At 36.6% G+C, this 25,582-nt stretch overlaps 2 protein-coding genes across 2 annotated transcripts; both read left to right on the forward strand.

The window, feature by feature from the left end:
- The first annotated feature begins 681 nt into the window (after positions 1 to 681).
- Positions 682 to 6,521, forward strand: tp53i13 (tumor protein p53 inducible protein 13). The gene is made up of 9 exons (XM_079824261.1): positions 682 to 1,292; positions 1,511 to 1,582; positions 1,686 to 1,721; positions 1,908 to 1,966; positions 3,027 to 3,105; positions 3,207 to 3,335; positions 4,114 to 4,320; positions 4,444 to 5,113; positions 5,203 to 6,521. The coding sequence occupies exons 1-9, from the start codon at positions 1,200 to 1,202 to the stop codon at positions 5,313 to 5,315; spliced, it is 1,458 nt and encodes a 485-aa protein (XP_079680387.1). The 5' UTR covers positions 682 to 1,199; the 3' UTR covers positions 5,316 to 6,521.
- A 6,709-nt stretch (positions 6,522 to 13,230) lies between these two features.
- LOC307130364 (uncharacterized protein) lies at positions 13,231 to 25,239 on the forward strand (the record flags this gene model as incomplete). The annotated part of the gene is made up of 19 exons (XM_079823328.1): positions 13,231 to 13,362; positions 13,799 to 14,037; positions 14,115 to 14,263; positions 14,352 to 14,477; positions 14,616 to 14,774; positions 14,897 to 15,068; positions 15,773 to 15,906; positions 15,993 to 16,149; positions 16,228 to 16,331; positions 16,417 to 16,460; positions 17,818 to 18,053; positions 18,266 to 18,414; positions 18,503 to 18,634; positions 21,039 to 21,200; positions 21,284 to 21,395; positions 21,514 to 21,656; positions 22,108 to 22,264; positions 24,786 to 24,889; positions 24,965 to 25,239. 19 exons carry the CDS (start codon positions 13,231 to 13,233, stop codon positions 25,093 to 25,095), a joined length of 2,742 nt encoding a protein of 913 aa, XP_079679454.1. The 3' UTR covers positions 25,096 to 25,239.
- Positions 25,240 to 25,582: the final 343 nt, after the last annotated feature.

A 25,582-nucleotide genomic window follows, 5' to 3' on the forward strand; every position in this document is an offset into this window, starting at 1 on the left:
TGAATGTCTAAAAAGATTATACAAAACGTTTAAAAATACAGAATAAATGGCTTGAAATTGTATTAAAGTATTCATGAATCAGAGAAAACAAAAGTCTAGGGATAAATGAACTATTTTTTCTGTTCTGTAATTACTGTTGTGTTGATGGAGGAACACTGGTCAGAGTGTAATAAAAATAAATTTAGTACAACATTATGTCTGACTCTTCATTCATGGAATTGTGATTACTAGCAGTTGGATGGTTGCATCTTTATGTGTGTCAGCTGGGCAGAGATCTCATTTCAAATGGACATTTTCATATTGACAGCTTGATGTTCTCTTGAAGTTGCACACATTACATTTCTGCTGTCAGTTCACTTTTGTCTTGTTAGATGAAATGGCTACAAGCATTTATACCTGGCCACTAGAACATTTTATTTAATGTGGTAAAGTAGTTTTTTTCCTAACCTAAATAATCTTTTTCCGTGTATTCATTTTCCCAAACTCCTTTATTTAGGTAGAAATGTTGTCCTCCAACACAGTATGTTGCCTTTTCAATTTTGTCAATAATAATATACAACATATCTTGCAACATTATGTACGGAATTTTTTTTTTTTCTTTCTTTACTGATAGACGACTTAGTTGGCAAATCACATCGAGGAGTCCGAAAGGGCGAAACCGAATTTTGAACCATGTGGGCCACCGTAGACAAAATATGTGTGTATCCCCCAGTGAAGACAAGATGATCACTTCTCAATCATGTTATGTGTTTAAGGTTGATCTCAGGCTGTACTGACAGTAGACGTGTACGTGCATGAAAGGTGTAACTTAGATGTGTTAAACACTCGCGTTAATCCGATTCGTATTGACAACTTTTAACTTGTCAAAAGAGAAACTGCAGATGTTTATATAGAAACCCACTAACGTTACTTGGATTCAAAACATCTCTGACGGTTCTGGTCTGCTTGATTACGAATCGCAATGGCATTCTCAGTAGTCGAACGAGTCCAGCTTGTCGGTTTCCTTTTTCTCTAAGTAAAACTAACTTTTCAACTGTGAACGTGTGTGTTTTATCCTCGAGCTCAGCATGGATGATAATCAGACGCTTTTATACACATACGTCTGCTTTAACAAAGCCCTACAGAATGTTGTAATTATGTGGCAGAGATACAGTAAACCTTACCGTATTGAATGTATTTAACTGGACTCGCATGAAGTCATGAGCCGTCGAGTGATCCTCTTGTCTGGATTCATTTGTCTCTGTGTGACACGGTGTTGCCCTTCCAGACTGACACACTGCGACAATGGCAAGGTAAACTATTAGACTTTTGCTTAATTCACTCTACTCCACGTTAGTTATTACTAAATGGCGATCATTGACATGAATGACAAGCAGTGAGCGCTGCAGCTAATTGTGAAGTATAATTTCCCCCTGTAGTATTATTATTATTATTCATCCAGTTTTGTGAGACTATGTTTTGGCACAAACTGTGGTAACTAAGAGATCTTATCTTATCACAATTATTTCAGACAAATCTACTCACAGACCTACCAGGACCTGAAGAGCTTGAGTGTCAAGAGCTCTGGCCACAGTCACAGACGGTAAAATATGTTGTATTATACAGTGGACAAATAAACTACACACTACCAAATGCACAGTGATGATTAAAACATGACTGAAAGATGTTCCTTTTTGTTATTTCAGAATATCTCTGATATTGACACAAAACATGTTATAAAGGTAAAAGAATCTCAATGGGTCATGTTGACAACACTCTCAAGCATGACATTGTGCACTGTAATGACCAATTCAACTCTGTATTGTACATTTAAAATAGCAGGATGCTATGTTTGTGCATTGTATCTAATAAAGTAGGCTGTTTAATAAAAGTAAGTATCTTGTAACTTTGACTTTTGTCCCATGCAGGCTGCTGACTCCATCTGTATGGACACACCCATTACATACAATGACCGTATACCCACCCAGTAAGCCACTCTCAGTTCAACTCTCAGACACACTTTCCTTTATCTGTCACACACAGGGTTGATCCTGTTCAAGTTCCGATTCCTCTTAAAGGCGCAATATGTAAGATTAAAATATCCAAAAACCACTAGAACAATATTATATAATTTGTTGTCTTGTGTAGCTTACATTATCCCAAATGTTTCCAAGACTGTTTAAATCCAGATAAATAATCCAGAGAATTTAAACCAGGGCACGGACATCAATGCGTCGCCTATCATGTCATTCGATTATAATTCCCCAATCCTATTCAGATGTGTAACGAATGTGTAGTTGTGCGTTATCAGTGTAGAGCTGAGTGAATATGGCTAGAACTCTTTACTGCCATACTTCAGAAATCCCTTTTAAAGTATACATGTGAATTAAACATGAAACAATGGCGTTCATCATCAGAGTATTCTAATGCCTGTCTACTGCAAGGGATTCGTCAATATGCTGATTTCGGGCTGTTGGGACACTCACAGGATGGTTCTGTCGTTTACTCCTCAATAACACATCTGTAGCATTTGCTTCACAGGACATATTCTTTTAACTACATACTATTTATCTACTAGCATGTTCTAAAATCTAACTATGTCTTGTTTGGTCTCATTTTACAGCTTATAAACTTAACTGAAAGGTGGTGAACTTAGAGATATTAAAGTATTCTCTTCTGCACAGCAGTGCATTATTTGTTACAGCTAAGTTTTTCTATACAGTATGTTCCATTCTAATGTCTCTATTTTTAAACATGTAACTTAATAAACAACTTTGCCTGCTTTTAAAGGCTTTGAGAATCTTTCCTTTTACACTGATAATTTTGAACGCTAAAGTGATTGAAAGATTTGTTATCTAAGCGTTCAAGTTTAATCCTACGTTCTAAGAAAGACTTTTACCTTAAGAGGTAAAAGTCAGAAAAATAACTGAATTATGCATGTCATCCTTCAACTGCTTTTTGTTCCTATTATTGGTTCAAAATAGCAGTGTAAGCTTCTAGCCTTACATCAGTTTAAATTGTTGTTGTTTTTTTGGTTGTTTTTTCAGTGGTCCTTACCGGCCTGTTGAAGCCAGTAGTGGAGAGTACATCTACTGCCCCCCTCAGCGCTGGCTAAACAACCTCAAAGTAATTCACAAGCACAAGCAGGGTTCATACTGTAAATCTAAACCTGTCACTAAAGCTACTGTATATTTATAGATGAGCTCTGTACGTGTTGTTTCTGACAGAATGGAGCGCTGGTTTTTCTGTATCACCCGTGTGTCTCAGCGGAAGCTCACAGGAGTCTGGCGGTGTTGGCTCACTCGTGTCTGCCTCATTACATCCTCACACCTCACCCGTGGCTCAGCCAACACAGAGTGAGTCACCATTCACAACAGAAACTCATGTGACACAGGTGTGAGCACTGGATGCTTGTCTGTGACTGACGTTAATGCATTATGTGTCATTTACTAATAATGAGCATTTTTAAAGTTAGGTTAAGTTATAAATCTATTGTTGTTTATAATATATAAAATATGTTAATTTATACCATTTTAAATGTTAAAATATATTGCTATACAAAAGTTCAAAAGTGGGGTAGTTAAGATTTTCTCTTATGCTCACAAAGGCTGCATTTATTTGATCAAAAATACAGTAAAACAGTTATATTGTGAAATATTATTACAATTTAAAATAACTATTTTCTATTTGAATATATTTTCAAATGTAATTTATTCCTGTGAATTTTCAGCATCATTACTCCAGTCTTTAGTGTCACATGATCCTTCTCATCATGCTGATTTGGTGCTCAAGAAGCATTTTTACTATTAATAAACAGTTCTGCTTAATATTTGCTTATATTTGTGGAAACATCTTTGATAAATAAAAAAGTTATATAATTTATTTTTATTTTATCAATTTAATGCATCTTTGCTGAATAAAAGTATATCTTTTTTCCTTAAAAAATTTTTTACTGACCCCAAACCTTTGAATTGAAGTGTGTCAAAAGGGTCATTATCGTAGATCCATTGGTTCACAATAGCTAATGCATTAATTGGTGGTAACAAATTGAATCTCACTATAAAATGTTACTAGTTATTTCTATGTATTTAAAAGCACCATTTCTGACAAACATGTCTGTTATCTTTTTCAAAGCCTTTAGCTGTGGTCTCGTGGAGTCGCTCATTAGAGATGTCCCACATCACACTTGGGGTTTGCGATTGGTTGCTTTCCATTTCCTCCAATATCAGTCAAGCTGGTGCAAGCCAAAGAGCAAAGTACAATCTATATTTGACAAAACCAGCACCTGTGCACAAACCAGTGAACACCAGTCAAGAGATGTCCAAAGTGGAGAGATTAAAGGTAAAGAAATTGCCTTACATTGACCAATATATCAGTCAAGATTTGCATGATGATGCAGTCGTTTTATGTCAATAGAAATGCTAGTGTTAACCTTCTATGCTCATTTTCTCCTTTAATTGCTAGTCTCTTAAACGCTGCTGCTTGGAGGCTCTCAGTCTCACTGAGGTACAGAAGACCAGAAGGAGAACCAGGAAAATCAGAAATGTCCTCAAACAGTCACCAGAGAAAGTGGAACGGAAATACAATGTCAAACTTAACAGCACAGAGAGTGCAAAACTGAATCGTACAGACACACTACCACAAAACGATACAAAGGAAGTGGCCTCCGTCTTAATGCTGACTGTTACACAATCTCTCAGTTCAGCAAAGGACTCTGAGAAGTCTGGAGACAAAGATAAGACAAAGACAATTGACACAGAGAAGCAATTTCCACAGAATAAAGTGACTGAAAGACATAAATACCAAATAGACAGAAAACCCCATAAGAAAACTCTAGTGGAAGGTAATAGGCATCGCATCAAGACTGACACAAAGGCGCAGAGGTCTGGATCTGAATGCAGGGAGCTTGGACAGTGTGAAGTCTCAGACTCAATGTCTCATATAGAAACGCCGCTGAGGGGGGAGAGAATACCCATCCCACGAACTGATGAGGCCGTGTGGGCAGCAGGCGCTCTGGGCTTCCTCTTAGTGCTTCTCACCCTGTCTGTGCTCCACACACGTCTCTATCGCCACTGTCGATCTTCCACCAGTCTCTACTGGCACGACAACCAGCAAGACTATGAGAACGTGGGTGGTGAGTAGACACTCTCAAGTTGCGTAAACCATTTAATCTGTCACTTTCCCATGGATGTTGGCTTATCGGAGGTGTTATTTGCGTTCTAGACATCATCCGCCGAAGGCTTAGGATGGTTGGTCGGAGGAAGAGGAGAAGCAGCCAGAGCAGAAGACAGGAATGTGCACTGCTGCACTCCAGCAATGAGGAGAACTCTGACTAACTGAGAGGATTGGTGAACTCTAGTAATCTATAGCCCCGTTTCCCCCAAAATTACCCGGAGCAATTTGTACCAGGAACTCTTTTTCTCTCAGACCTGCTGCTGTCTGCGTTTCCATCGCGGCCTTAAGTACCGTGAAGATTAGTAGGATCGCTCGCGACTTTCCAGAGCCCACTGGATATTGTCCTCTGCAAATAAACATAATAAAGCCTGAACCTCATCGTCGGTCCATCGGTCGCATTTTTTAAACTCCATTGTTGATTTGAATAGCAAACAACTCTTACTGCGCGCACCGCAACAGACTTTTAGGTTGAAATAAAATGCTGCCTAAACTCAACCAATCAGCATGTTCAGTGCCCAAGTCCCACCCCCGAAAGTTCCTGAACTTTGAAAAAGTACTACCTCGCCAGCAGGGCCGTTTTGAGCAGGAAATCTTTACCCGGAACTTTATTTAGACCCTGGTTCCTGCAGTTGAAACACCGAATACCACCCCAAAGTCCCTAGTTCCTGGGGAACGTTCCTGCGTTGGAAACATGGCTTTACACACTCTTTTTGCACTCTATTGGAATATCTGCCCAATCATATGGTACTTGTAGAGTAAATATGACTCTTTTTTTGTTCATAAATCAGTTTTGAAGCTGAAGAGAACTTGTCCGTTTACACATTCAAGGGCACACTTCTAAAAGACAATTTCTCTCTGGTATTTCATAGAGTGATAAAGGTTTATCACTTTATTTCTACAGTAATTTTACTACCATTCAGTATAGAAATATTTTTTCCACATTGTATATCTTGACTATGGTGTTGTCTATTACTGTTGATAGCATATTTGGTAAATTAAAGTTGCAAAGAGACAGAAGTAGAGACAGATCGTACATCCGAGTGTAACGGATTATCAAAAAATAAAAATAATCCATCGCTTGTGGATTGGATTTTGAGGTGTGGACATTGCACTCAAAAGTAGAGGCAGATGAACACAAGTCTGCAGGGTGTAAGCAGACTAAAAGATTGGAGAAGTCCTGCATACATCACCAGAGAGAAGTCAAGTCACCTTCATTTATATAGCACTTTTTACAATACAGATTGTTTCAAAGCAGCTTTACAGTGATGATAGGAATTTAATGCAACAGATTGTTTTGGCTGTACAGCAGCTCTAGAAGAAAGTCATTGTCCAGCTTAAGTAAATAAATATATATAACATTTTCCCCCAAAGGTCCAGTTATGACATTCTGATTAAACATTATGAGGTCAAAAAAAAGAAACTTGCACTGTAAAATGATTCAGGCCTCTCCAATTTAAAATTTTCTAGTGACTGGTCACATCTAAAATTTGAATTTGGCCAAATTGAATTTCTGTGAATTGATACAATTTTATTCACTGAAATTCAATTTGGCCAACTGAAAAATTTAGATGTGACCAGTCACTAGAAATTTTTTAATTGGAGACCTGAAATTTTTTCAGTGCATGCATGGATGAATTGTTCACAATACAATATTTTGGTTACATTAAAGCATTCTTTTCCTGCTTGGATATTACTTGTAGCATTTATCCTCATGGGAGGTTTCTAAAATGCTGTCATCATTTACTCACCCTCATGTTGTTCCAAACCTGTATGACTTTCCTTTCTTCTGTGGACCACAAAGGAAGACATTTTAAAGAATGTTGATAACCAAACCGTTTTGGTGACCATTGTCTTCCATTCCAAAGCAGCACCAAGACATTTCTCAAAAATTCTTCTTTTATGTTCCACAGAAGAAAGTTATACAGATTTGCAACAAGAGGGTGAATAAACATTGACCAAAAAGTGACCTTTTTGGGTGATCTATCCCTTTAACTGGGTTAGAAGCCTCTTGTGATATGTTTGGATGAAAGCATGATGCGTTTTTTACTCTATAGCCCCGTCTGTTGGTGAGAATGCCTGTGGTTTTTGTGTCACATGACTTTACACAAGGAGATGGCAGTAGAGACCTCTCCAATTTCACTGGCACTCTGAATAGTTTAACCCCTGGTTTCACAGACAAGGCTTAAGATAGTCCTAGACTAAAATGAATGTTTGAGCTGTTTAACTCAAAGCAACTTGCACTGACATATCTTAAAATATGCCGATGTCATTGTTTTGTCTCAAGATGCACACCAGTCATGTTTTTGTTTTTTATCTAGGGAACGTTTATAAAAGCTACTTAAATGCTCTAATTGAACTAATGCCTAATCCTGGTTTAGTCTAAGCCCTGTCTGTGAAACTCGGCCTTAAAGGGATAGTTCACCCAAAAATGAAAATGTTATGTTTATCTGCTTACCCCCAGAGGCCTGTTGCATGAAGCTAGCTGAACAAACTCAAGTTTAACGGTCTCTCAAAGCTTGGTATAAACATTCTCTGTCAACTCAGGTTTAATCCAGAGTTTGTGATTAACTCTGAAGCGCATGCACCTGAAAGTGTGTCACGTGCGGCAAACAGCGCAAGAGAGACGACACAATTCACTTCTCTTCTGAAGATGGAGAGATCGTTTTGAAAATGATCATAAAATTAAATGCGTTTACAAAGCAGGAATAAACACTGCTGCTGCAGCTGAAAGAATATCTGACTATATCAATGCATGATGTCAATCAAAGAAATATGCCTAATAATTATAGGTTCACAAAGAGCTAAAATGAATACAAGTTGTTTAAAAGAATTATGAATGCATGTATTATTTTTATAAGAATATTTGGCTACTTGTCAATTAATATAATATTTATATAAATTAAAAGTAATTATAATTCATATAATATAAATATAATAAATAATTAGCACCAAAAGATGAGCAAGATTTTGTCTCTAAAGTTTTGTTCACTATAAACTGCTTTAATTTGGAATGAGAGATACAGGGGGTGTGGCTTTATTGCATCTTTACTTGCAGCTGATTGGTCCAGTTTGCGATCTCTAACCCAGAATAAAACCTGCCCCAGAGCAGGTTAGCCGTGTAGTGTAAGTTACTATGGTGATGAACACTGCTAAAAACCAATCCACCTTCATAAGCCCTAAAAAACAGAGTTTGCTCAATCTAACTGCAAACTTACCTGGGTTAAGACCTAAACTGGCTTTGTGCAACAGGGCATCCAAGATATAGGTGACTTTGTTTCTCCAGTAGAACACAAATGAAGGTTTTTAACTCCAACCGTTGCAGTCTGTCAGTCGTATAATGATTGTGAATGGTAACAAAATCTATGAGAGTAAAAAAAAACATGCACAGACAAATCCAAATTAAACCCTGCGGCTCGTGACGACACATTGATGTCTTAAGACACGAAACGATTGGTTTGTGCGAGAAACCGAACAGTATTTATATCATTTTTTTACCTCTAATACAACACTATGTCCAACAGTCTTGAGTGCGCTATCACTTCTGGTGCGTGAGGTCTGTACACGATAAGTTTCGCAGTGACCTTAATTTTGTGTTTTGCAAAGTTTGCCGCTTCAATTGTTGTGGTGTTGATTCATTGTGATCAGATACATTTTAAATAATTGCTAAAAGCTTGCTAAAACAAAAAACTTTTATCACAAAAAAGACCAATTTCAGTTTTTTTGGCCATGGGACAAAATTACCAGCTAACATAATTTCATTAATCATATCATCAGCACATGGGAAAGTGTGAAAGAGGTCGATCATTCAGTAAACATTCTGATTGGAATATACAGGTGCTGGTCATATAATTAGAATATCATCAAAAAGTTGAATTAGTTCACTAATTCCATTCTAAAAGTGAAACGTGTATATTATATTAATTCATTACTCACAGACTGATATATTTTAAATGTTTATTTATTTTAATTTTGATGATTATAACTGACAACTAAGGAAAATCCCAAATTCAGTATCTCAGAAAATTAGAATATTGTGAAAAGGTTAAATATTGAAGACACCTGGTGCCGCAATCTAATCAGCTAATTAACTCAAAACACTTGCAAAGGCCTTTAAATGGTATCTCAGTCTAGTTCTGTTGGCTACACAATCATGGGGAAGACTGCTGACTTGACAGTTGTCCAAAAGACGACCATTGACACCTTGCTCAAGGAGGGCAAGGCACAAAAGGTCATTGCAAAAGAGGCTGGCTGTTCAGAGAGCTCTGTGTCCAAGCACATTAATAGAGAGGCGAAGGGAAGGAAAATATGTGGTAGAAAAAAGTGTACAAGCAATAGGGATAACCGCACCCTGGAGAGGATTGTGAAACAAAACCCATTCAAAAATGTGGGGGAGATTCACAAAGAGTGGACTGCAGCTGGAGTCAGTGCTTCAAGAACCACTACGCACAGACGTATGCAAGATATGGGTTTCAGCTGTCGCATTCCTTGTGTCAAGCCACTCTTGAACAACAAACAGCGTCAGAAGCATCTCGCCTGGGCTAAAGACAAAAAGGACTGGACTGCTGCTGAGTGGTCCAAAGTTATGTTCTCTGATGAAAGTAAATTTTGCATTTCCTTTGGAAATCAGGGTCCCAGAGTCTGGAGGAAGAGAGGAGAGGCACACAAACCACGTTGCTTGAGGTCCAGTGTAAAGTTTCCACTCTGCCGGTGTTGGTCCACTGTGTTTTCTGAGGTCCAAGGTCAATGCAGTCGTATACCAGGAAGTTTTAGAGCACTTCATGCTTCCTGCTGCTTACCAACTTTATGGAGATGCAGATTTCATTTTCCAACAGGACTTGGCACCAGCACACCAGTACCTGGTTTAAGGAACATGGTATCCCTGTTCTTAATTGGCCAGCAAACTCGCCTGACCTTAACCCCATATAAAATCTATGGGGTATTGTGAAGAGGAAGATACGATATGCCAGACCCAACAATGCAGAAGAGCTGAAGGCCACTATCAGAGCTTTTTGATGATATTCTAATTATATAACCAGCACCTGTATATAAGAGCAGACGGAATGCTATTAAAAGAGTGAAGAAGTGCATTTAAATTGCTGAAAAGAATATTGCACCTGAAAGAACCATTTACCAGATCATCAAGAACTTCAAGGAGAGAGGTTCAACTGTAGTGAAGGAGGCTCCAGGACGTCCAGCAAGCATCAGGTCCTGAGGAGTCAGCTATGGAATCATATCACCACCAGTGCAGAGCTGCTCAATATTGGCAACAGGTGGGTGTGAGTGAATCTGCATGCACAGTGAGGACAAGACCTTAGGACAACGGCCTGGTGTCAAGAGGGGCAGCAAAGCAGCCATTTCTATCCAAGAAAAACATCAAGGACAGACTGAAGTTCTGCGGGAAGTACAAGGATTGGACAGTAGGTATTTATTTGTTAATTTTTGTTGCATTTAAAGTCACATTATTCCATATTGCAATGATGTCTCACTGAAGGATAAAACCAGTCTCAGAGCATGGACCCGTTCATACACATTTTCACATGAAGTCATTAATCACTGAATATCTAGCCTACACAAACCTAAAAGAATATGTGATAGCATTGTCTATGATATTTTAATTATATACATAAAATAGTTTAGTACTGGTTTGGTGCCTTTGTTTAATTTTGAGGGTATTTATTCATTCATTTTTCACACAGTGAAGTCGCATTATTCTAGATTTCAATGACGTCTCTCTGAAGGATTAAGACATTGTCCAGGCCATCCTGTGGATATAGTCTTGCAAAATCGTGCTTATCCAGTCACTATGTGGAAGGGACTGATCTGTTAAAAACAGCTAAACAAAAATAACATTGCCAATAACGGCTCCAAAATAACATTGCCAATACATTATCCTATGATGACATATATGGTTGCCTAATATTGGACCTATGTGAAAGATATCCTGAGTGACATTTCATCACATTAATTTTTACCATACATACATACATCATATGTCCACCTCACCCCTCGTATATTAGATCTTAAATAGCAGTTATTAAAAGGCCTAAAACAATGCAATTTCTTACTGTTCAAAAGAATTAACCATATGATTGCCTCTTTTGCAAGTGTGAGTTGTTGTGAGTTGTGCAATGGAAGTCATCTGAAAGCAAAATAAGGAATGCAATGCAATCTGTGGATTACTGGCTCACGGCTATGAATTGTGAAACCATTGCAGAAAACGAGACGCCACAGAGACATATGAGGCGAGCTGTTGATGGTATATTTACTCTATGTTTGCTTAAACTAAAGAGGTTGTATTTCCATCTCTAAATGATAATGTTAGATCTGTTAGAACATGATGCTTGTTGAAATTAAACGAGCTATTTCCTTATTGCTTTGAGGCACCCTGGCAAGGCTCTTGGCAGGCATGTGAGGCTCAGTGTGTCCAAGAAGGGAAATGCTGTTGCATGTTTCAGGATGTCTTTCTTTGTCCTTTTTTTGCCTGTATGTTTGATGAACGTGAGAAAGACCAATGTTTTCCAGTCCCTGGGTTGTCTGGACTCTGGAGTCCGCTTACATTGTACTGCACATGAAACAAATTGAGCCCAGTTATATATAAAGGAATTTTATTTTATTTATTCTCCTCACCACAAACTATTTTACAATTAGCCACTTTAGCATTTTATGGCAGAAAGGCAGTGATCCCTCAATTAAATCTGCTGCAAACATTCCTTTGCTGGCATTTCTTGGACTGTAAATACTTCTTTAAATACTGTCCTCCTACTCATTCAGGCTACCCATTTTAGCACCAAAAAACATTTATAGATGGTTTTATGCAATGTCTGCTTTATCCAACACTGAAGAATGTCACGAGAGGCGTCTCTTGATTCTCCTAAAACAAACTAAATAGAAATTGAAAGGAAACTGGAAAACTAAAGGCCTCAAAGCTATGGACGCATTACTAATACTTACATAAATGTAAGAAATAACGTATAGACAGCTATGGCAAATATTTATTTTGCCATAATATCTGGCTGTGTTATTCTGCTTATGGATGCTTGCCAAAAAAATAGGTAGACAGTGAAACTATGAAAACAGTGAAACAATATCACAATAATATTTATGTTAACGTCACATATTCACTAGTCAATATAACAGAAACTCAAAAATTGGCGACAGTTGTGTTCTTATGAAACGACCGAGTGAATTCAAGGTAAAATGCCAGAAGCATGAAAGTCGTGTCACCGATTTTAGGGAAGAGCAGTTTGATAGAGTGCAATAGTCAGGATCCCGTTCATTTCTGCATATGGAAATTGATTTTTAACTATAACTTCTTATAAGCCTTAAAAGACAGGAATTGAATACTATAACTCTCTGATTGATCTCAAAACTACGAAAGCATTCAAATTCCAGTGATGTATTTTAAGAACATTGTCGCAATGAACAGTATAATAATGAAGCAAAGTTTCACTTTGTTTAAGAGCAAATGTTGGTGTAAAAGGAGAAAACTTTCATCTTTAAAATGATAAAGATTGTATCAAAAAGTATTTATGCATGAACTTAATACATAAACATAAACAGAAGATCGTGTAAATAAAAATATTTAAACAACTAGACTTGCATAGTATTCTGCCAGATTCTCAAGAAGGAAAAGCAAGGAAAGGAAATAACAGTGCATTCATGTATAAATGGTGCAGATCACCAGATATACTGCAAGTAACACTCCACTGTACAAAACTGTTGATATTAGAGCTATTTATGGGTAGGGGGGAAAAAAACATTTTCCAGATGTTTTCTTTTTATTTTATTCTATTCTCCAACAAAAAGCAGATAATGGAAGAGACATTTCATTGGCCATGAATACTGCAGGAAATATGGTGTATACCAAGTGAAATCTAGGAATTGTTTGATGCATCTTACACAGGATCCCGCTTTTCTTGTGACCAGAGCAAACCACTCCCTAAGCTTGAGGTTTTCCTGGTCTTGGCACTGTCTGAGTCATAATAATACGTTAAAAAGGCATTCCCATCAGCTAAGACTTTCAATGTCTCCTTGGACTAGCCATTTTCAGAAGCCTTTGTGGTCTGCAGAGGGGAGATGCACGTTTTGCTCTGTCTGGCTTGTGCCTTTGGCATTTTTGGTCAGTATCATCTAGCACCTTTACCACTTGAAGATGATGGATCGGTACTTCCAACGAGACCTGCTCAGAATGACCTGTCCCTGGCAACAGTAAGTCCTTCATTTGCACCTTTTTCATACATCTGGGTTATTACTGTACTACATTTTATTTGTTCTTTTAATGTTCTTAATAAACTCAGGCGAAACATTGTGTCTGTTATCAGGGTCATTTTCCATTTCATTGTTTTATTAGTAGCGGTTGTTCACATCATTACTTTAATTGTTTTTTATTCGTTCGGTACATACATGAGCTAAAATATAAGTTCACATTTATCATGTCTATTTGTTTGTATCTAATGTGAATGTTTGCAATTGAAATTTGAGCAAAACCACTGGTGTAATACATTGAAAATATACAAATGCAACTGAACCTAAAAGCATATAGAAGTTAAAAACAAAGCCTATGAAGTGGATTAAACATACGAAGGGAGAGGAAAAAGACAATAGTTGATACTCACTGTGGTGGTTCCTGCACGTTTTCTTGCAGAAATACCTGCAGCACTTCTACAGTTTCCAAGCGGATCCTACAGGCCGCAGGAGGAGGAGTCGTCCCTCTTTCTCTTCCAAACTGAAGGATATGCAGAGCTTTTTTGGGCTGAATAGGACAGGAACCCTGAACCCAGAAACCCTCGCTGTCATGAGGACTCCACGGTGTGGCGTCTCGGATGTGGAGGATTACAGTCACAGACGTGGAAACAGGTGGAAGAAAAACGTCATCACTTATGGGTAAATAGTTAACTTGTACATGCTCTTCATTTTGATTGCCCACCATGCATAGCAATGTAAGTGGTACAATCTTACAGTGTTGGGAGGTACACCAGTGACTTACCTGTGAATACAGTGGACGCTCTGATTGCCTCGGCTCTGGATGCATGGGCAAAGGCCAGCCCTCTCACTTTCCTACGGTCATATTCTCACCAAGCGGACATCATGGTGGAGTTTGTTGGAAACGGTAAGTTAGCATCCACTTACATGCATATTTACATTTGAAGACGATGTTATTCATCTGCCATGTCATTTTTTCTGCCATGAACACCTAGAGCATGGCGACTCCTTCCCCTTTGATGGTCCAGACGGCACACTGGCCCATGCTTTCGGCCCAGGGGAAGGCATTGGTGGGGACGTTCATTTTGATGAAGCTGAAGCATGGACAGCTGGGTTCAAAGGTAATGTACATTTTATTTTATTTTACTTTATTTTATTTATTTATTTGTATTTTTACAGATATACTCAAATTATATAGGGGTACCCTTGGCGTTAAAAAGAAAAGGGTAAACTTGTTTTCTCTCCTTTTTTTCCTTCAGGATTTAACCTGTATGTAGTAGCTACACATGAGTTTGGTCATGCACTTGGTTTGAAACACTCGCAAATCCCAGAATCGGTGATGTATCCGACTTACAAACATAGGAAAACTCACAATCTGCTCTCCAGTGAAGATATCATAAACATCAACACACTTTATGGTAAAATCATGTTTCAAAGTCTGTGACTGTGAAATTGTAATATTGTGGGAACAGAGGCACTGTTCAGTTTCCACATTTATATGAGAGATCACATGTCTGGGTTTTTTTTTTCTGTCCAACAGGGCCAAGGGACAAAAGGCCCTTTCCATCTTCAAGATTTAGCTGGAGCAATCCCAGCAACCCCTGGTACAGTGGTTCGTATTTCCCCGTGTCATTCAAGGACACATGTAATCCCGATCTGTCTTTTGATGCCGTGACTACTGTAGGAGAGGCTATTTTCTTCTTCAGGGACAAGTATGTTGATCACAGAGGGTTGGCTGCCACTTAAAATGCATTTTTTTTTAAAGAAAAAGGGAATGAATATGAGCATGTGAAGTATGGGTATTTAAATTAAAGCAAATTTTATAGTATAGTTTTTTATTGCTTATTATTGCGACTTTATATATCACAATTGCATCTTTATTTCTCACAGTTGCAATTTTATCTCAGAATTGTTACTTTAAAAATAAAGTAACAATTATGAGATAAAGTTGTGTGACTGAATGTGAAGATCAAGTATTCCTTACAATTCTGACTACATCTCACAATTATGACTTTATGTCTCGCGACTATTTCTCATAATTGCGACTTTATTTCTTATAATTACAACTATCTCACAGTTGTACGTTTTTATTGTAATTGCAACTTTATTTCATTGCGACTTTATTTCTCGCAATTGTGTCCTAATATATCAGAATAGTGACTATTTCTCACAATTGCAAGTATTTCTTACTAATTTGAATGACTTCATTATTTCACAATTATGACTTTATTTCTCACAGTTGTTTGTATTTTTCGCAATTGTCACTATATATCTCACAATTACAACTTTATTTCTCATATGTGACTTTTATAAACATATAAATGTTCTCATGCTCTTGAATAAATTCTTTGGAATATTTACTTGCTTATATCACATGTACAGTTTTTATTAAATATAACTCTTTGTACTATTTTAGGTACTTGTGGATCAAGCACAATAATCAAAATGATATAAAGGAAGGCCCCATCAGCAATTTCATGCCAAAAATTGATTGTCAGATCGACGCTGCTTATTGGGTCCCACAGCGGTCGACGGCATATCTGTTCAATGGTACAGACATTGTTTGACATTGTGCATCTCTGTATTGCCCTCAAGATGTTAAACAACATAAATTCTCAGTACTCCCTTCAACACAGGTACAACTTTCTGGACCGTGAAAGGATCCCAAGTAAAAGGCAGAGCGAAAAACATCCGCAGTTTGGGGTTCCCGTCATGGGTACAGCAGATAGATGCTGCAGTCCACATTCACAAAACTGTACACACCCTCTTCTTTACCCAACATCAGTACTGGAGGTGAACTATAGAGATACAACAGCAATGTATCACTATAAGCTTTAACATGAATGACATTGAAAATGTTTTTTCTCATAGGTATAATGAACACAACAAGACTATGAATGACTCAAGCCCACATAACATTTCTGATGATTTCCCAGAAATAAATGGACCCATAAGTGCAGCAGTTTATAAAGATGGTGGGTATTAGATTGATTGATCTATAATTGATCTAAAGTATTTTCTGTCACATAACTTTTATCCTTCACTATACTTTTTTTTCAGGTTCTCTTCATTTTTTTGTTGGCTCAGATGTGTACAAATATGACGTCAAACATAAGGAAATGATTGGAGCAGATAAAACAACTTCCTGGCTTGGATGTTAATGGACATTCATTATAGACTAATAATAGTTGTAATAAAAACGAATACATCTTTTTTTTGTGTGATTCTGTTTAGTGGCTCAGAAATATTGTATTGAATTCAAGTGCTGAATTGTATAAGCATTGTATTTCATGTGATAATGCATCTTTGCAAAGTTTTTAGAACATTTTAAATATGCAAATGTATCAAAAAAAGAGTGTGGTATAAATTAAAATGTATTTTTCATCTGACAAAATGATGATTAAATGAAAATTTATGACTGCATCATTACTTCTAAGGAAAAAGAAAAAGAAAAACTGTTCTGCACTCGCATGCCTGAGGTAAACCAAAGTATTTAACCTGAATATGCACTAATCGGCGTGTATTTATGATTGTAATAAAGAAAAGTACTTGTACTTGCTTTTCATGCTAAATGAACATTTAAGAATATACAAAATGAACAGTATAAAAAATAATTTACTACAAATCATGACAATCCTAATCCTCTTCACTCCTCCATAAACCCCACTAAGACTTCTGATGACAAGCTAGACGTGACCTCATTTTGTGGATGACAAAAGCCACTAAATGCCTGACGGTAAATTCTTGTTTGAGGGCCCGGGTCCCACGTGATCACTTACTATCTTAAGGTATGCTTGAGTTGTATAAGACACAGACATAAAAACGAGAACACGAGTGTGCCATGGACAAAATGAGCTGGTTGTGGCCTTGGATCGTGGTGTGTTGGATGGTGAATACAGACATTGTAAGGACCTCACGCGTGACTCTTCAGAGCCCCAGCCCAGAGGACATCCAACATGCTGAGGTTTGTCAGGCATTATTTCTATATCCGACATATTTTACTTCACTGAGCATCTTTGATTCGTATTAGACAGACTGCATGAGTGTTTGGGTCATATTACTGTTTCAAAGATACATTTGGTGTAGATCGTGTTACATAAGGTATAAAATTCCTTCAGTGAATACTTCATAATAATATCAGTAATAATAACAATGATTTTATTATTATTATTATTATTTTACAGTACATTTAACCTAAAGATCCTTAATAAATATTTATTATTATTTATAAATTATAAAAAAAAAAATTATTCTAATTAATTTCACATAAATTCCTGTACAAATATTATTATCAATAGTACAGTTAAAAGAAAGTAAATAAAAATCATAATAAATAATTATTGCTTTTTATTTATTTTATTATTTATTAAAAGTTGATCATAATTATCTGTTAATTTGAAATGTAAATATTGGAGAGAAACAAATATTTCCATCAAGTAACGCTGATTTTCTGATGGACAGGAATATCTGCGGCAGTTCTATAACCTGGCGATGCGCAGCCACAGTAAAAGACATGCAGAACTCCTGCAGGAGAAGATCAGAGTAATGCAACATTTCTTTGACCTGGAGGAAAGTGGTCTTCTGGATCAGAAAACTGTGCATGTGATGAAAGAGGCGAGATGTGGAGTACCTGATGTGGAGAACTTCAGCTTGTATCCTGGACGGCCCAAATGGAAGAGCAACACCATCACTTACAGGTTACCTTACCTCTTTCATGTTTTCCTCCAAATTGATATGAGTATTCCTTCAAAAAAATGGATTACACTTCAGGGTTGTCTTGGTTTTGAACATGTTCTAGTATTATTGACTGAGAAAAGCCTCAGGATTTTGTTTGTTTGTTATTCCTCGTATTAAGTCTCTCAGGTTGCAGCATGTCTTTTGTAAAATGTGGTTCATATGAATCCTGCAGGATTGTGAGATATACCCCGGATCTCAATCGAGAAGAGGTGGAGAACTCCTTGCGTTTGGCTCTAAAAATATGGAGCGATGCTGCTCCTCTGAAGTTTGTCCAAGTAAACCATGGCAAGGCAGACATTACCTTCTCTTTTCTCTCCAAAGGTACATTTTAAGCTAATCTAATGTATTTTCCTTACTTTTATACTTTGAAAACACATCTGAAAAAAAAAACTAAATTTCATTCATCTAGGTCATGGTGATTTCTTCCCTTTTGATGGGCCTGGAGGGGTGCTAGCTCACGCTTTTGAGCCTGGAGAGGGCACTGGAGGAGATGTTCACTTTGATGATGACGAAATATGGACAGCGGGACAAGGCAGACCAGGTACAGCACGGTAAACATTGAATCATTCATAATGTAACTGTTGAATTGGCTAAGGGGTATTCGGAAAGAGTTACAATAGCAGTGCAGCACCATGGGTGACTATATGCATAGGGGTGCGATGTACATAATCTACGATAATATTGTGATTGTTGTTTTGACGATGTGACTGAGCATGCTTTCAGAATGATGGTCCAGTCCATTCTTAAATTAAATGAATAATAATGATGATGGAAATGATAATAAAAATAAATATAGCTGCGAGCAGCCATTAACGGGGCCAAGCGCAAAGAAGAAGACAAGACATGCCAACATGGCTGGGAGGGTTAGACCAACTGCAACAATGAGCAATTAAAGGCATTTTAAGATGATTTTAGGCAAATTTGCTGAAAAATCATATATACAGTCATTAATAATATGATTTAATGGTTTATCACTTTTGATCAATAGGTGGCACAGTAACGAAATTGATGTGGTGTGGTCAGAGTGAGATGACGATGACAAAGGCGAAGTTTGGTGTCAGTACGTCAAAGCATTGCAGAGATACAGCCTCAAGAGTCATTTTGGCATCATGGCTCAAATTTGTCGCTGCAGTATACGAAAACGGTTTTGTCTGTTGACACGAAATTAATAACTTTTTGCTGAAATGGTCTGAAGATGTTACGATTCGATTTTGGAGAAAATCAGGTAAATAGTCTAGGAGGAGTTAGAAAAAGTAGGTTTCTGAAGGAAATCAAAATGGCGAACAGAATGTTTGGCCAAATATGGTAAAATTGGAATCTATGTTTTTAGCATGACCCAAGGAATCTATTAAAACCAGTTTTATGACAATAGTCAAATTTAATCAAAAGTTATTAGCATTATTGGAAAATTCATTATAACTTTTGTCCACAAGGTGGCGCTGTCTTAAAACTTTTTGAGTGCTTTCAGGGCTTGGTGACCAATGTGTTTGTAAAACATAGCACTTTCTGACAAAATTCAAAATGGCCGACGCCCAAAATGGTTGATATGGGAAAATTGGGTATGGTTTGGCTCGGCGTGATGCCCCGACTCTAAAGAGACCAGTTTTGTGATATTCGGCTAAAGCGTTCTTAAGATATAATCAAAAATATAAAATTTTGTATCTCTGGACCACTAGGTGGCACTGCGCTAAAACGCTGCAGGCAGCCTCAGGTCATGGTTGGCATAACACACACCAAGTTTGGTTTGAATATGCTAAAGCGTTGCGGAGATAGAGCCTGACTTTCATTTTTGTGGGCACTTTGTCGATTTAAATCAACCGCAATTCAATAGCAGTTTGACTAATCATCTTGAGTCTAATACGGTTTTGTCAGCATTGTCTGAAGATGATCTGGTTCAATTTTCGTGCAAATCGGAGCAGCGGCCTAGGAGGAGTTTGTAAAAGTAGGTTTTTCGGTTAATTAAAAATGGCGGGAAAATTATTATGAAGGAAAGTGACGTCATATGGTGCAATCGAATTGGCTTGAGCTCAGAGGACTCAGAGGAAAAAAGAATTTTGTTTCTAGCCCTTATGGTTCAAAAGTTATTAGCACAAACATGAGTCAAACTTTGGACAGGTGGTGGCGCTAGAGGGATTGTTTTAGAGATTCCAAAATTGGTGTGGTTAATGCTGGGACTGTCCTCTATCTGTGCGCCATTTCACAACTTTCCTGCAAGCGGTTCTATGGGCTGCCATAGACTTCAATGGCGGAATAATAATAAGAAGAAATCTAACGATTTCAATAGGTGCCCGCACCTTCGGTGCTTGGCCCCTAATAATACTTATTATTTTTGTTGTACTTTTATTATTATTGTTATAAATAAATAATACATAAAAACAGGTTGGTTTTTATTTAATTTAATAACGATAATAATAACAACAACTAAGTATTTATTAAGTGTAATGTTTTATTATTATTACTATTAATACTAATTATAAAGTATTAATCACAATAATAATGTTGTTATAATGTTGTTATAAATACAGACTGAATTGTATTACATAATAATAATAATTATTATTATTATAATTATTGCTGCTGTTGTTTTTATAAATAACTAAAATGGAAAATTCAGGCTGATTTTTATTTAACTTAATAATAATAACGATGATGATGATGATTAGTATTATTAATAATAAGTATTATTATTAATGTATTTTTAATAAATAAATACAGATTTGTATTATTTATTAAGTATTATTATTAATGTATTGTTAAAAATAAATAAAAACACAAACTGATTATTATTTTATGAAATAATAATGATAATAATAAAGTATTATTATTAATGTATTGTAAATAAATAAATAAATACATACATACATACATACATACAGACTGATTTAAATAACAACAATAATAATACTTAATAATCATTAATTGTGTTGATGTGGATGGCACTCCAGGATACAATCTGTTCACAGTGGCAGCGCACGAGCTCGGTCACTCTTTGGGTCTGTCTCACTCAAGGGACCCGACAGCTCTTATGTATCCAAAGTACAAGTTCATCAATGCTGCAACATACGAACTGCCAAGAGACGACACACTGGGGATTCAGGCTCTGTATGGTAAGTCACTTTACCAAAGAAACAGTTTTTGTTGTTATATTGAACAAAATTATGGTAATTTGTTTGTGTTTCATTTTTTAAAGGAAAGAAAACAAAACCACAGAATACACTTGAAATCCCCAATAAGTGTGACCCAAACTTTTCCGTTGATGCAGTGACAGTATTCGGAAAAGAAATTATGTTCTTTAAAAACAGGTGAAGCATTTTATCCTTCCTCTACTGACAAATTAAATATTTTAATGATTAAAAAAAGGTTCAATGGACGTTTTTGAGTTGCCCCTCACAAAGTATGAGGTCTTGTACATGTCTCTAGTTACATGTGGATGAGAACAAACTGGAAGACATACTGGAACAGACTAAGAGAAGGTCCGCAGAGGGTTTTTCTACCAAGCATCACCTCGCCTGTAGATGCAGCCTATGACATTCCTTCAAAACCAGTGGTTTATGTGTTCACAGGTAAAAAATAAATAATAGCATGCTGCCTATTTCTATTTCAAATAAATAGTTATTTTAAACTTTTTTTAATGTATCATGGTTTCCAAAAAATATTAAGCAGCACAACTATTTAAATAAGAAGATAATAATAATAATAATAATAATAATAATAATAATAATAATTATAGATGTTTCAGCATATCAGAATGATTTCTGAAGGATCATGTGACACTAAAGACGGGAATAGTGATGCTGAAAATTATGCCTGTCATCACAGGAATAAGTTATGTTTTAAAACATGTAGAAAACAGTCATTTAAAATTGTAATAATATTTCACAAAATTACAGTTTTTACCGTATTTTTAAATAACCAAATGCAGTGAGCATTAGAGATATCTTTCAAAATCATTTTTAAAAATCTTACAGACTCCAATCTTTTGAACTGTATTTCCTTTATTCTTCTGTTTATTAGGTCCTAAATATTGGGTGGTTCAGAAACTGCTGTCAAAGAGCTATTATGGCTCCATCTATGAGTTTGGATTTCCAGAAACAGTAAAACAAATAGACGCTGCTGTTCATGTCAGTGAACACGGAAAGACCTACTTTTTTACAGGAGACTACTATTTCAGGTAGATTTATTTTCAAATGTCATGATCTAATGATCAGTTGATTAGGGAGTAGTAAACAGTTAAATTCAACCATTAGAAAACAGGTTATCAGATCTCTCATTTTAGACATTTACAGAAGGGCGTGCATTATTTTCTAATAATTTTACAGCCTATCATCAATTATTTCTAACTTAATGTACAGCTAGTTGTGGATTATCCCTTACTTACTAACAGTGTTGGGGGAAGTTACTTTGAAAAGTAATGCATTACAATATTGCGTTAACTAATTGTTAACTTTAAAGTTAACTTTAAGGTTGTTGAAGTTACTTTTAAGTAAAGTAATCCGTTACATTACCTTTGCTTTACTTTTTTCACCTGGGCTTGGCTTGTTTTTGTTTTTTATAACAAAAAAGTAATTTTTGTAGAACTTTTGAGCAAATGTAAAGACCCTTTTTTTAAAGGAACACACCACTATTTTTGAAAATAGGCTCATTTTCCAACATCCCTGGAGTTTAATAGTTTAGTTTTACCGTTTTCGATTCCATTCAGTCGATCTCCGGGTCTGGCGGTAGCACCTTTAGCATAGCTTAGCATAGATCATTGAATCTGATTAGACCGTTAGCATCTCGCTCAAAAAAATGACCAAAGAGTAACTATACTCTCATTCCTGCGTAATAATCAAGGAACTTTGCTGCCGTACCTTGGGTGTAGCAGGCGCAATGATATTATGCAGCACCGTGACAACCTGTTTGCACAGGGAGCGTGCTGGGGACTATTTTCAGGCACTGCGTAAAATCATTGCGCCGCTGCACCCATGGTACGGCAGCAAAGTTCCTTGATTATTACGCAGGAATGAGAGTATAGTTCCTAACCATATCGGCCTAGAAAATCGCAACTTTTCATTTTCCGTTGGTCTTAGTACACAACGTAACTACAGAAGAGTCAAGTTTTAACTCTTTGGTCATTTTTGAGCAAGATGCTAACGGTCTAATCAGATTCAATGATCTATGCTAAGCTATGCTAAAAGTGCTACCGTCAGACCCGGAGATTGGCTGAATGGATTCGAAAACAGTAAAACGCAACTGTTTAAAGGGTTAGTTCACCCAAAAATTTAAATTAGCCCATAATTTACTCACCCTCAAGTCATCCTAGTTGTATATGACATTCTTCTTTCAGACGAATAAAATCTGAGTTATATTACAAAAGTCCAGGCTAATCCAAGCATTAGAATTGGATTCATAGTTGCTCTGTTTTTGAAGTCCATAAAAAGTGCATCTGCCCATCAAATAACATGCTCCACGCGGCTCTGGGGTGTTAATAAAGTCCTTCTGAAGCGAATCGATGCGTTTGTGTAAGAAAAAATATCCATATTTAAAACTTTATCAAGTAAACTTTCGGCCGACCGCCTTCCTTGTTCAATTTATGGAAACATTTTTGAAAGTTACCCTGCCGATCGAAAGACTAAAGCGACCAGGTACGCTCATCATGACGTCACGTACGCATCTTGAGTTTCACTTTCAACATTCAACACTTTTCCACGAAAGGCGGTCGGCCGAAAGTTTACTTGATAAAGTTTTAAATATGAATATATTTCTTACACAAACGCGTCGACTCGCTTCAGAAGGCCTTTATTAACACCCCAGAGCCGCGTGGAGCATGTTATTTGACGGACAGATGCACTTTTTATGGACTTCAAAAACAGAGCAACTATGAATCAAATTCTAATGCTTGGATTAGCCTGGACTTTTGTAATATAACTCGTCTGAAAGAAGAATGTCATATACACCTAGGATGACTTGAGGGTGAGTAAATTATGGGCTCAATTTCATTTTTGGGTGAACTATCCCTTTAACTCTATGGGAGTTGGAAAATTAGACTATTTTCAAAAAAAGTGGAGTGTTCCTTTAAGCAATTTTAAAGACCCTTTCACACCAAAAGTGAAATAATAATCCTCAGGCTCAAGGAAATGCAAATTCACGCGTGTACAATAGCGGGCGCAGCTCTAACAACCTTTTCAGCTGTGCTGCCATTCTGGAGAACAGAAGAATAGGATGCAGGAGAGAAATGCTTAACAATTACTTCACCCATAAAAACAAAAAAAATCTAATGTAATTTTTGCTTAACTGAATCATCAAAGGTTAGCAGCAAGTACATTATTCAATAAAGTGAGATTAAAAATATTTGTTTTATTTAACATATTTAATTATTGGAGGTTTGCAGGATTCTGATTTTGCATTTCACTGATTCTATTCATTTTTTTGTGCAAGTGAGATTATTAAATGCACACTCACATTTAGTCAAGAACTACAATAGCCATCATGAAACACAACGCCTCTGCACTTACGATTAGTCTCAACATTGGGACAAGAGAGCTGTCAGTCAATAAATGTTTTGTTGTTAATTTTAAAAGTACTGCGTTACTTTACTAGTTACTTGAAAAAGTAATCTGATTACAAAACACTAATGTTACTGAGTTACCCCCAACACTGCCTAAATCTTCCGGTTTACACTTTAAAGAGAACTAAAACTCCCTCTTTTGTAGTTATGATGAGAAAAGAAGTGCGATGGATCCTGGATTTCCAAGGAAAATTCATTCGGATTGGCCTAGCATTGTTGGGAAAGTGGATGCAGCTTTTGAACTCAGTGGTAATGGACTGTTTTATATCAGTTTTCTCTGTAAAACATTTCCCCTTGGAATGATATGCATGTTTTTCTCAACAGGCCATATTCACCTCCTCTGCAGATCAAAGTCATTTATCTTCAGCCATCAGAAAAGACGTTTGCTGCACATTATGAACACTAATGCTTGGCTTGGCTGCAAAGAGTTGAAAAATGAGAAGAAAAACAAATGATCACAAGTACAGGAAGGAAACGTTTGACTGACTATTGTGCCTCATACATCCAAATGTTAAATAAGTTTAGTTGTACAGTATCTAGAGTTATTTCATCTCATGTGGTCAGAATTGTCAGTGAATGAATAAATGTTCTTGAATTATATATTTTCAATATCTTTGGAAACGATCACTACATATATATGATTGACTATATTACGTTTAAATTAAATGCACACATGCATAGTGCTTTTAAAATAACTTTGAACATACAGCATCATCATTACTGTAGTAAACTCCAGTTTAATGAACAACATTATGTGAGAATATAAGCAAAATCATATTTTCATTTGAATTTTGGGCTGTGGGTGTGTCTAAAGTATTATGTTGCTATTTAATTTTTGGTATAAATTTCAATTTTACATTCGACACTTAAAAAATACTTCAAGATGATACAGTCCTGGCCTGGAAGTCGTGAGAAAATAGGCAAAAAAAGACTGACTTAACT

Source organism: Gobio gobio (assembly GCF_949357685.1).
Source record: "Gobio gobio genome assembly, chromosome: 8".
Lineage (NCBI taxonomy): Eukaryota > Metazoa > Chordata > Actinopteri > Cypriniformes > Gobionidae > Gobio > Gobio gobio.